We start from the raw sequence: 13,533 nt of genomic DNA, 5'->3' as shown, positions 1-13,533 counted from the left end.
CTTCTGACCTCAGCTCCTACAGCTGTGTGGCTTCACATTTTTTGCCAAATCCCCAGAAATTTGTCTGTCTCATATTCCTGTAGAACCCTCCTCTGATGGTCTAAGTGACACCCTGAACTCACTTTTCCAACATCTTTCATATTCAATGACCTCTAGCTCTCCCTACCTCAGAACTCCACCCCGTAACCCCATGTACTAATGTGTGCTAGGTACAGCAGCGGTCTGCGAGCAGTGCCAGTCCACAAACTCTTCATTTTGATCGTCTAAAGCCAAGGGGCTGGCTTGTATCGGAATGCAAATCAATTTCACAACTGACAGTTCTGTCTAGACAACTTGGTTCTCAGCCTCATCTTCAGCAACACTGTACTTCCCAATCTCTGGTCACAATAACCATTTTATTTACGTTCTCTGTGCCTCTGATGTGTTTTCCTTTGAAAAATCTTAATTATTTTTTCAGGCTCACACCAACTGTTACCCTCGCCATGGCCCTATGTACCCACTGACCCTGCTACCCCTCCCCATACCCCACACCAGACCACTCAAGTGCCCCTCAGGTCTCTTTTAATGTGCTCATCTGTCTCCTCTTGGCTTCTCTGCTCAGCTGAAGCACCCTTTCACTGCTCAGAAGGTCCCCAAACCCAGCAAAGTTCCTCCACACACAAAGCACTCAGTCTTTGCTCCGGAGCTAACGTTCACAGAGCACTCATCCATAATCTGAATTTGCATCAATATTAAAAGAACCCCACCCACCCTGGGAACATTTATTATACACCCACTGCTTTGAGAAACCCCCAAGTGAATCCTACAATAGGAATGTTGACATAATATTCTCATGGTAAAAAGGTGGGGGCAGCACTTGTTATTATGCATGCTTATATACATCTATCTGGCTATTAAAACATGTATTTCTTTTTTAAAATTTTTATTCATTTTATTTATTTGGTACAGGGTCTTGCTATGCCACTTGGACTCGTAGTAATCCTCCTGCCTCAGCCTCCCTAGCTTCTAGGATTATAGGTGTGTGCCACCACACGTGGTTCTGAGACCGGCATGGCATGTGGCACTGGGCATTGAACTCAGGGCTTGGCACTTAAAAGGCAGGCACACAGACCACTGAGCTATCCCACCAGCCCAAAACATGTTTCTGAAGGCATGGGGCATATTTTCTCCACCAGAGGTTCCCAGAGCTTTGAACAAGAGCTGTGCTTAAAACGTCATATTCATTAGTTATTACTTAATTTATAATGAAAATAAAATTTTTAAAATCTTGATATAATACGCTCTCCTTCCCATGTAGACTACTAGTTATCTCTTCAAATGCCACCAAGACACTGAAACAGAACATTAATATTAAATTCAGCTGTCACTGCATCACAAATACTGGGGTAGCCTGATAGCTCAACTAAAGAGTTTATGCAAATAACTCGTCAACACAGACCTGCTCCAATCTTCATCTCAGCAACCTGGTCAATAATGTATTCTTTTACACTGTTTTTCTGTTTTTTTTTTTTTTAAATTTATTGGCGCACTCTTGAAATACATAATGATCACAATCATCAGGGAATCTGTACGTGTATATGTCTTAACTCTTTTGTTCCTCATTCCATTCCTTTCCATCCTTCTTCCCTTCTCCCTTTATAAAATATTACTATTGTTTTCCTTCCATTCTTTTTTACCCATACTCCCCTTCCCTTAGCCCCTCCCTTATTCCCCATCCTGTGTGAACATTTTCTTTCCACTTTTCAATATCTATCAATGATTCTTATATAAACATTTCTTTTTTGGTACCAGGAATCGAAATCAGGACCTTGTGTCTACCAGATAGGCACTGTGCCGCTGAGCTATGTCAGCAGCTCCTGTAATGTATTTTTAAGCCTGTCTACCTGCTCCACAAAGGAACTACGTTCTCTTATATATAACCTTATAATTATCTCAGCTTCTTGACATTACAAACCTGAGTGTTGCACTCTTTTTTACCAGGACCTAGAATGATGACTGATCAGTGAGTAAAGAGGAACCTACTTTTGCCACTACTGCCCATGAACACACAGCGGGGGGCCAGTATGGAGTCATTCTGTCACAGCTGAGGACAGTGACCCTTGGTTAGAATGGCGTTGTAGAATATATTCTGACTTTGAGTCAGTGAGGAGAAGCCCCACAGAGCCTGATCTCAAGAATGTAGTGCTAACAGTTGCAGCACCCTGCCACGCTTCTAAGGTGTTTTCAGCTAAAATCAGAACTGAAGACATGTCTCAGAGCAGACAGATTAGGAAAGGCAATGTGGCCACAGGTGGGAAATTCACCTCAGGCTACTGTCTAACAGGTTCCCATGAGGCAAGAACCAAAGACTTAATTAATAGTTTCCTACAGATGTCAAGAAGGTACTACTACAAACAGTAAGAAATTTATTGGTACTAGGTTTAATGTTATGGACTAATCCCTCATACATGAACATGTAGACTATCTTTCAATGTGATTAAAACTCTTTAACGGAGCTATATTATAAGGTATTTCTATAAATATTTTACTACTAAATATTTATTCATTTGGATAACACTTAATTTTTAAAGAATACATATAACTTATCTACCGAAATAATGTTTTACTATGACCTGACCTAAATATAAGGGAAAAAATGAGGCTATTTCTTCATAAAGGAAAAAGGAGTATATATACGTCTTACTCGTTTTATTTATGAGTCTTATTTATGATTTTGATACCTACATATATAAATTATACTCATAAATCACCTGAGTTAAGTAAAAGCAAATCAGCTTTTCAGAAAAAGCTAGATATGGAACCAAGTGACTTCAGCTTAAGTCTCATTTCATTCCTTGTTTGTTTTGTTAGGCCAAGTACAGTAAGCTTCAGTTTCTTCATCAGCATTATGAGCACTGGCACTGGCCCTGCCTACCCACCCCGCCGGAAGCACAAGCGATCACGAGAGAACACTCTATAACTGGTACCAGGGGAACTCATACTGCCACCACGCGCTCCCACACTCCTGCACCTCCCTCGCTGTCCACTACTCAATGCAGTGAGGCTTTTGTCTGGTCTGTATACTGCAGTTCCACGTAAGAATCTGGCTAGAACAAGCATTCCACTTTTTAAAAAGTTTGAAACAGAAATACTATACCATAGGAGTTCTCTCTGATAAACAACTTTAAAAATCAAAGACATACAAATACTCTAACAATCATGACAAAAACTTGAGTTTTCATGACAAAAACTACCCATTAGGCACACTGGAACTACTCTAATAATGAGTACTAACTAGTCAAATTGATTAGCTAAAGAATACTTGAGACATTTATAGCAGTTAATAAGTGAAATTTATTCTAAAGAAATCCCCACATAGATTCAAAATAATAATTCCCACATAGATTCAAAAATAATTATGTTATGATTACAGAATTATTAGTAAGTCCCAGACCTGCTGCCAGAAACACAATTATAGCTGTATTTAATACAAAGAACACTTTAAAACAGCTTTGGATATTAGGAAGATTACACTGTAGAATACAAGCCTCTTTGCATTGTCTGGCAAGCAGGTGACAGCATGCTGTAAATACACATTCTAGGCTGAGCAACAGTTTCAGTGTGGCAGTGTTCCAAAAAAGGAAAAGAAAAAACAGTTCATGATAGACATAAGATTGAGAAATTTGGTTTGCTTTACTGTTCTTGAGACCTGAGTGAATACAAAACAAAAAGGCTCTCTAAGGCAAGGTAACAGATCAGCCTCGGCTCTAGAGATACAAAATAACTGCCTGGCAATCCAGGTCAGTACTGTCCACAATGCATGAGAGGTTTTCATGATTCTCACCAGACTGCTTGAGCAGTACCCACTCTCTGCTGGACTTACATTTATCGGTGGCTCTTTATCTTGGTCCTCCAAGGTGGAGGTTACAGTTTATTTACTCTATAAGATTCACAGTGGAGACTTGAGCCCAATGGGTGACATGTAAAACCACAACCCTAAACCAAAGAATGAGTGTGGGCTTGCTGGCATCCAATTATACTGTATTCCCACAAGAACATGAAATAATTTAGCCTCAAAAAATCCATTACTGGGGGCTGGGGAGTGGCTCAGTGGAATAAGTCCTTCTCTGGCAAGTGCAAGGGCCTGAGCTCAATCCCCCGTTCCACAAAAAAAAAAAAAAAAAACACACCCTGACCAGGATCAGTTTCCTTTTTTAGGAGACTGGCATAACTTTCTTATCTTAGTTATACAAAGGAATGCTGTCATTAAGAAAACCTGAAGTTATAAAACAGATATCTAAGTCACTTATAGCAATTACCCTTAAATAGAGATCTCACAGACTTTTTTTTAAATTTTTATTTTTGTATTTTTAGTACAGGGTCTACAGGGTCTCGCTACATAGATCTGATTCTTAGTGATTCTCCTGTTTCCAGCCTCTCAAGCACTGGGACTACAGGTGCATGCCACCATGCCCAGTCGAAGGCAGGGCACACCATGGATCAAACCCCAGCCACTGCACTCTGCCTTAGCAGGCGCTTTAGTCTGCTAAACTATCTGGCTGGCCTGAGATCTCACTTAGAATGGCATCTGACTTACAATGTTCTTCTAGACCATATCTAGTGCATAATGTGAAAGAGAACATTAGTTCTTAAAACTGACTTTAAAAAACTTCATACTACAACAAATCCTAGTATCCTGCACTAAACAAATTATAAATTTAGATAATGAATAAGAGCTAGTCATATCTGGCCACTAACAAAAAGCTGTAATTTCATATGTAATTGAACAATAAAATTCTAATAAGGATAAAATTTTAAATTTTATCCTTATAAATAGGATAAATTTTTTACTCGTTAGAATGGCTAAAAAGTTCATTTTATGGCTTTAATTTCAGCAAGAAACAACTTAAGGCATTTTAAAGTCAATATAATTATGAGAAAACCTAACAAATATTGTAAGTAACTACAGACTAATTCATAAGTAAAACATTAAAAAAAAACAATTCCTAGAAAAATAATTAGGATTGTAATCATTTGCTAAGACGATAACTAAGCACATAATCATCACTGGTCTCCACAACACACTTACTCTGTACACACATACATATTTAACTTGCCAACATTCCTGTAGGCTCTGGTCTGTGAGCTACTCTCCCAAGCCTTTCCTACATCCTAGGAACAACTTCACTGCTCCACCTTTGCCTCTCTTCTGAACTCCTGCATTTTACTATGCCCTGTTCTGTGTGCCACCTAACACCATGCCCCAGAATGACTTCCGCTCAGGCTCCGCTCTAACATCTCTTCCCTTCTCAATCGTTCTCTTCACTCTAAGTATCACTGTGCACACCACTGTTTGAGGAAAAGCCCCAAATGGTTCCCTTCCTCCTTATGCCCACAAACCTCTGCAGCAATTCATATAAAATGTAGAAGCAAATACTGTTGATTCTACTTCTGCACTATTCCTCAAATCCACCCAGTTTTCTCCATTCTCAGCAACACCACTCTTGTTCAATTCAACATTGTCTTTCACCAGTAAGTTTCTTCTTTTTCTTCCCCCTGCAGTCACCATGCCACTGAGCTAGTTACAGCTCCAGCCCCAGGAAGCTTTTTTAAACTGTCCTCTCATCTACTTTGTTGCCTCATAATGTTTTCTCCACGTTTAATAACCAGGACAATTTTTTAAAACATAAATTTGATTAGATCATTGTACTCACTTAAAACCCCTTAAAGATGCTTACTTGCTCTATAAACAAAAAGCTACTTCCTTGCTACACCTCCATAGCAAGGTCCTATCCAGTTTGGTCCCTCCCTGTCAGCCCAACCAGTTCATCTTGGGGTGCCCTTCCTGTGCTGACTGGAGCACAGGCTGGCCTTCTTAGCTATTCAAAGCCTCAGGATAACTCATCCTTAGGATCTCACATCCTTGGGATCTTCACCTGTGTTTCCACCTCTGCAAATCATTCCTCATCTCTCTTTCTTTTGCCCACCCTTCAGGTTTCACTGAAATCGTACCATCTAAGAAACTTTCCTTAACTACCCAAACTCAAGTGAGGGTCTCATTTCAATTTTTCACTACAACCTATTCTTTTCCTTCCTGTTTTTTAACAACTTGTAACTATACATCTACCTGGCATCTTCTTGGTACACAATGGTTACTATAACTTTTTAACTGAACAAGCTAATGAACAAGTACCCTAGATAAGACTAATCACAAATTGGTTAATACAAAATGCAATTTAAAAGCTCTTACCTTTTCAACCTTTTTCTTTTTAACAGGGGGTTCAAATCTATCATTGGCTCCAAAGTACTGAGTAAGCTCCTTCCATTGGGTCTCACTCATGGACTGCTGACTGCAAGAAAATAAAAGCTTAAATTTTGCTTTACTCATTTTATTTTTTACTATGTTTTATTTGCTACAGTTTTAATCATTAGTTCTTTATGTATGATTAGGATCAGAAATCAGTAGTTCAGCTATCTGAAGTTCTACAAATACTGCCTAAAGTAAGTACCTATTTTTAAATTCTACCTACCTCTGAGACTCTTTTTCATTCGGCAGTTTATCTGAAAAGAATTCGCAGAACATCAATACTTCAGTTATTTCAAAATCATGTTAAAAAATGATTTAATTTAATTAGTCATAATATAGTATCACAACCACTGACAATGTGAATTTAAAGACAACACCACCTTTTCTGGAGCGTTTTCTCTTTCTCCTTCTGAATCTTGAGGCTGAAGTTTTCTGTTCAGAATGTTTTTTATGCAGTTCTTGAAATTTCTATGTGAAAATTGAGAAAAGAAACATATTGAAGATAGTCATGTATTTTAAAAACAACAAATGTGCTAATAACAATTTGACATTTATGAAAATGTCAATTAATGAAGAGAAGAAATACTCTATTATGAGATACTCAGGCCTGTGCTTCATTCATTACTTCTGGTGTTAGCTTGTCTGATGATTGAGAGTGAAACTAAATGCCTCAGACAAGCAAATAAAAGAAAGCGAAAGACTCCTTTCTCAGGTCAGGCACAACAATTAATTCTACGCAGTATTTTTTTTCCTAGGTCTTTTAATGAAAAACAGCAACAAAACTTAAAATATTAAAAGTATCTATAGATTTAGAGAATAGTAAGAAAAATGATCTGGACCCACATTCCCTATCTGGTGCATTTCAAGAACATACACTGCAACTACAGTAGTAAATCCAGAGACAGATAGACAGAGAGACAGACAGAGAAACAGGGACAGACAGACAGACAGACATACACACACACACACACACACACACTCTCTCTCTCTCTCTCTCTCTCTCACCAAGGGCACATCAGAAAAAACTTACATTCCACATATTTAAGGGAATTCCAGAAGGGCACTCTTCATATGCATTGGTTTTGGTCTCTGTTTCAGTTTTTGGTTCATCTTCTGGGAAACCTGAGACTTCTGTTTCTCTAGTGGTCCCATCCTCTTTGTCTTCCTGTAAGTTATGATCACTGTTCTGTAGTGTGGGCTCCTCTTCAGAATCCAACTCAGTATCACTCTCCTTTAGACCGGGAGGCAGCAGTCCGCTCCACATCTTTTCTTCTAGAATGAAAATGATGAATCAGATGTAAACTGTAACACTGGAAACAATTTTTAAAACCATTAAAAGACAGCCTGAGAGCTTAATAATCACTGGTCTAGGAACAGTCCACATAAACTTTTTTGTTTTAGAACCCTCTGTAGTAAGACAGCCAGAACTTTCACTTGTTAGAAAAAAAATTAAAAGTAGATTTAGTGAGTGTTTCAAAACATGTCAAAAGGTAAAAAAACTAAGACCTTGATTTTCTAACACATGGGTAATATTTTTCTAAAAACACAGAAATTCCGTAAAACATTCATTGCTCAAGAAAGTTAGAAACCAGTGTACTTTTCAGGCAATGTATTTACATTTCTACCTACACAACTTGACAGCACAATAAAGATGGGTATTTACCCTGTATATGAATGTATAAAACTTTAAGGGGGCTTGTTGTGTAAAGAGTAAACAGACGAAAAATTTAAGATGATCAATCAGCTTAAAAAGTATAACAAATATCCTACTTATAACTTTTACATTGTTTTCTAATACTAAATGAACTACAGCAATTTAGCATTATTGTAATATAACTTTCACTGGAAATTAATGTTAAAATTCAGGATGACACTGTATTTAATATTAGTTGCACACTCCACTGGTAGAACCATTAATTATTACTAAGTTTAATGAAAATGATTATTTAAATTAGAGCTGTAGTCATTTGCTGAGGCAATAACTAAGCACTGGTCTCTATAGCACAGCCTACTTCTTACATACATACTGAACCAAATCAGGTCACCCACAAGATGTCTAATACAAAGGAGCTGACTATACTGCTCATGACTTACTATTAATCCGAAGGGGTAAAATGAAAGAACAGAAATCTGTTTTGCTGAGACTGCTGTTAAAAATGTTGATTAACCAAGGGGACAAAAACCATTTCTATTATATCTGGGACAAAAAAACATCAAGAGGTTTGCAGTCATCTCTTTCAAGAACCTCCTCCCAGGTCCAAAGAATGAGATTGTACATTTTGTGGTTTTAGTCCAGCTTCATTAGTTGTGGGTTTTCTGAAACATCCTAAAATATTCTCTTGGCTTTTTAAGGACTCTGGACTCCTCCACTTCGATTCCGGGTCCTGCCATCCATTAGTGGTATAAAGAAATTATTTATCATCTCTGATCCTTATTTGAAACAAGAGGATAATCATACTGTCCATAGGGCTAGTCCAAGGGTTAAATGGAATAAGGCTCTCAACCAGTATTTAGAAGAACCTAGGAGCTCAAGAAATGTTAAGCTCCTTTTACCATCATTATTTCTGTGGCTACGTATTACACTTGCATCATGTCTACTATGGGTGACAGGATTCAAAATACAGTTTTGAAGTCTCTAATATTTATTCACTTAAGAACTGATAAAATTATTTCCCTATTTCCACAGTCTGATATGAAATTTCTACTAAAAAACTTGTATTTGATTTGCTACCTAGAACAATAAAATGAAAGATAAACTATCAGGTAGAAGATGAAGCTCAGACTTCAATTTTCCTCATCTGTTTAGACCCTTCCAAACAGCATGGTAGTAGATTTTCATTCAGAATTTGCATTCTTTTTATGTTTTTTAAAGCAGAGACTCAATTTTTTTTTACAAGCTCCAGGCTCCATAAAACCCAAACCCATTCCTAAACTTAGCCTATGAATGTTAAAAAATTGCCACAGAGGTACTCTTGAGATTCTCTGTCAAAACATTAAAAGAAAAAAAAAGCTGATATTCAAAATGACTACTATCCTAGTAATAAAAATATTTCAACTATCCTAAGGAGCAAGGGGTGGAGCACAGCAGTAAGCTCCAATATGGTTTTGCCCCTGCCATAAAAATATACCTGTAAGTTCACTATCCATTTAAGGACTTGAGGACAGTAACAGCTTTCTCCTTAACATAAGCAGAGTCTGTGTTAGCACTGTTCCTTCTCCCGTCCCTGGCACTTTTTACACATTCACTGTGTGCTAAGCACTCTTTCAGACCATGGAAACAGAAACAAAACAGAACACCTATTTTCATGATGGGACGTCCACATGCAGGGTGCAGCCACGTGTCAAGTCAGTCTGCATCTTACAGGGTGTGCTTCCCCCACAGGGCAGTTTCAGGGCACCTGCTAGGCCACTGTTGTTGCATCTCTGCAGGAGGACAGTCTACGCCAGCAGCGGCAAACCTATGGCACACGTATCACACCACGGCCGGCTCTTTGTACCACTAAAAGCTCCTAAAGGTTCACCATCTCTGGTCGACGCTCTCAGTGCCCAAATGGGCCTCCTCCTGGTACCGCTTCAGTTTTCTTAACAGCTTGCTTTTCCTTCACGTTTTTAGCCCACACCAGCACACTCAGGCAGAAAACAGTGCAACAATGATGGGTAGTCATTACTTTTTATGACTTTTTGGACTTTTAAAAAATTATTTTTAATTCCTACTGACATGGCATTAAGAACTGTATTCAATATTGCCTAGCATGATGAACTGAGTGTACTGAAAGATAAAAGAAAATTGAAGCAACTTTTAAAAATGGAACCTACCTTTAAACCCATGAAACAAGGCAAAATTCAAACAAGGAATGTTTCTAAAACATCCTTAGCTCTTGAAAATCTTTAGTCATGTGCCATGCTCTTATGACTGTTAAAAACCAAAACAAGCAAACAACCAAATAAAGGGAGACCCAGCAGCCACTGATCAGCAGCGTAACTGTCGCCACTCCCTACGGGGCCTGCCAAATGGAAATGCCCTGTCAGGTAGTACCTCAGGTTTAGTCAGTCAGCATGGACTGGTTTAGGGACTTCTGCTGCGGGTTCCTGTTTGAAAACATCGAGTTCATATGGACAACATACACGTCATTCATGTCATATATGTAATTTAGGCATGTTCTAAATGGCCTCCTGTCATTCCTCTTTTTGGCTGCTCTGAAAAATAAATTTTTCTTTAACACTTCTCTTACTAATGCCTTTCACAGCGTACTTCTTTATTTTAGATCAGATAACTACAAACTACCATTTAACTGAGAAACTACCATTTATTCAGCCATTCTCAATAAATATGTAATATCAAAGAAATAGAAACTTTTTTAATGTAGATTAAGCCAGTCTATAGAACAGCCAATGTATTAATTCAGTTTTAGTCCATAAACCAAACAGCTTAAGAATTTTAGGCCCAAGGAAAATCTGAATGAGTTACAACACTTTTTTTCTCTATAGCTTTGAATATCACCTTATTATTTCATACACACTTCACCTCTTGATTGAATATTTCTTCTAATCCAGAGTTATCCTACAAAACATTGTATATAACTATGCAGAACATCTTAGGCCTGGGCTGACACTATCATAAACTAAAAATATTTCTGTATCAAACTGATGTGAATAACTGTATTCTTCTGCTTTTGAAAACCACTCATCGTCATTATTTAGCACACGTGGGCAGAGGGGCACCAGTGCAGAAGGTCCTATTCTGGATCATGGCAGTAACTGGAATCACTAAGTTAAATGCAGTGTTTTAAAAAAACCCAACATATTTTTCCTCTCAATGAGAAACAACTCATCCACTATGAGGTGAGGAGATTTAAATTCAGTGAAGCATTCACTATGCCTTAGCACACCAGAGATGCTGCCTGAAACCTTTTATAAGAAAAACAATGAACACAGTTTAGTAAAACAATTTTTTTTTCTTTTTTCCTTTTTTTTGTGTGTGGCACTAGGGATTGAACTCAGGGCCCTGCACTTGCCAGGCAAGTGCTTATTCTACTGAGCTATCTCCCCGGGCCCCAAACACAATCTCTGAAAATACAGAATCCATACATTTCAAAGTGTAACAAAAAGAGTTCCAGACTCTGCAGGAACTGGGAACTATTGGTCACAGGAGCAAAAACTCTCGTCTTCAAGTCAGATGCTTTCTAGTTCAAAGCAAGTCAATGTATTTGTCTGGGTCACTTTAAAAGGAATGTGTGACCAGATAATCTATGAGAAGACTCTAAAATGTTTATGATCTTAATATTATTAAAGTGACCCCGCCCAGGGGTACCTCACTCCTTGCTGCAACATCCCATTTTCTTCCAGTATATACCATCGAACTCCCAAGAGATAAGGTGTCCATGCTCTATCTACTAGCCCAGCTAGGATTACTAGCTTCAAACTGTACATCAGGACACTGAGAAACGAAAGGAAACCACAGTTACAACAGAACACAGAAGGAACAGAGAAAATGAAGCAGGTCAATGTCACGACATATAAACAAAGTGGCAGGCACTGGTTTACCATTAATCCTCACAACAATCTTTTCACTAAAAATTACTATCTACACCCTTTTTACAGATGAGGTAACTGACTTGCCTAACACATTGTAATCCATTCATTTTTAAAACTAGAACCCCGTGGCCTTTAAGTTATGAACTTTTAGACAGCAGAGTTGTGAGGGCTAAAATTCTTGGAGAAGACCAAGATTTAAGAGCAAAACCAAAGAATGATTCTAGCCTATAAATACAGACTTGCTAAAATGTAAGATTTTTTTTTTTCCTGTAGTTTTGAAGTACAAAAATCTATATAAGGTATTAAACTACAAAATTTCATTCGGAAATTTGGGTAATGTCCTATTTTCCATTTTACCTATAAACAAAACCCCAAAGATATAATCTGAACAGATCAATGGATAAATGTTTCCTGTCTCTAATAGACAAAAAATAAATTCTATTACCAAAGGAAACTATCTTGTATTCTATATTTTGAATTCAATTACAAGTAAATTTGAATCTTTTCTAATCTAAATACAGTCATACCTGTGGAATAATCATAAACCACCATCCACTAATCTTAAAAAAAACTTTGTTAAATAATTACACCTAATCAGTTTCTGTGCTTTGGAATTATTTAACTAAAATACTTGCTACCAGGTATCATCAACAGGCATGTAACTGTCTTATTTACTTTTATGGCGTACAAAGATACAGGAAATATAGCTGAAGAATAGCCCTGAGTTAGGGTTCAAATTGTCAATCTGCTCAGCCAGATAAACTAGTCGGCGGGATTTTGCGCGTACGCACGTGTTTAACCAGACAGTGACTTGGGGGGAAACACTTCCGGACGCCTGAGCCCGCGCGGAAGGCTGACACCCGCGGGGCGGCCGGGCTCCCCGCGACGGAAGCCGCCGCCAGAATACTTACGCGCTTCAGCCGCGAGCGGCGGCTCGAGGAGGGCAGCCCGCTTCCCGTCGCTCGCAGGCGGCAGGGCTCCCGCCACCCGAGCCGCCCAGGGCCGCGCCCGCGGAGTCCGGCGGGAGGTGGGCCTCGGGCCTCGCTGGGGACGGAAGCCGCTCTCCCGGAGACAGCCGTACAGCCGAGCCTGCGTCCCTGCCCCCGAGCTCCTCACCCTGTCTCACTCTGGCCGGGACGGTGCAGGGAAAGCTTCTCCCACTAACTGGCGGGCGAAGGCGCCGCGACGCCCCCTCCGAGCACCGCGCGCGCCATCGCCCGGCGGACCCGGCAGGAAGCTCTCGAAGCCGTCCCGGCACTTCGGCCAGCGAGCTGTGAGGCGCCTCAACCCGGCCCCTCCGCTCCCCTCGCGGGGGCCCGTGGACCCGTCAGGACGGCGACCGAGCCAACCCCGCCAGCGGCGGCACTCACCGACCAGGAAGCGGACTCCCGGCGTCCATTTTAAGACCTGGTCAACATCGTGCCTTCTCATTGGCGGAAGCGTCTCAGCCAATGGGCTGGCGCCGTTCTGATCTGGAGGTTGCCATGGTGACGGCCTCCCTTGATTTCCTTTTTATGCTGACCTGAAGGAGGTGGTTTCTTTTCTTTCGCCTCCTCTTTTCTGCTTTGCTTTGCTGTGCTGTGCTGTGCTGTGCTGTGCTGTGCTTTGCTTTTGCTTTTGCTTTTGCTTTTGCTTTTGCTTTTGCTTTTGCTTTTGCTTTTGCTTTTGCTTTTGTTTTTGTTTTTGTTTTGTTTTGTTTTTTCTACACTGAA

At 39.6% G+C, this 13,533-nt stretch overlaps 1 protein-coding gene across 5 annotated transcripts in view; it reads right to left on the bottom strand.

Annotated features, from left to right (window-relative positions):
- Fam204a (family with sequence similarity 204 member A) overlaps positions 1–13,231 on the bottom strand; it is a 31,093-nt gene extending 17,862 nt beyond the window's left edge. The window contains exons 1-5 of one of the 5 annotated variants that reach the window (XM_023709117.1): positions 13,192–13,231; positions 7,317–7,558; positions 6,667–6,754; positions 6,510–6,540; positions 6,230–6,329 (exon numbers count right to left, since the gene is read on the bottom strand). In XM_023709117.1, coding sequence (XP_023564885.1) covers positions 6,230–6,329; positions 6,510–6,540; positions 6,667–6,754; positions 7,317–7,550 — 453 coding nt within the window. In that variant the 5' untranslated portion in view covers positions 7,551–7,558; positions 13,192–13,231. The other 4 variants (XM_004625640.2, XM_023709116.1, XM_023709118.1 and 1 more) reach the window with 4 other exon arrangements.
- Positions 13,232–13,533: the final 302 nt, after the last annotated feature.

This window comes from Octodon degus, unplaced genomic scaffold (assembly GCF_000260255.1).
Source record: "Octodon degus isolate 3935 unplaced genomic scaffold, OctDeg1.0 scaffold00010, whole genome shotgun sequence".
Lineage (NCBI taxonomy): Eukaryota > Metazoa > Chordata > Mammalia > Rodentia > Octodontidae > Octodon > Octodon degus.
Note: the sequence above shows the minus strand (reverse complement) of the source record. Positions and strands in the feature narration are given on the sequence as shown.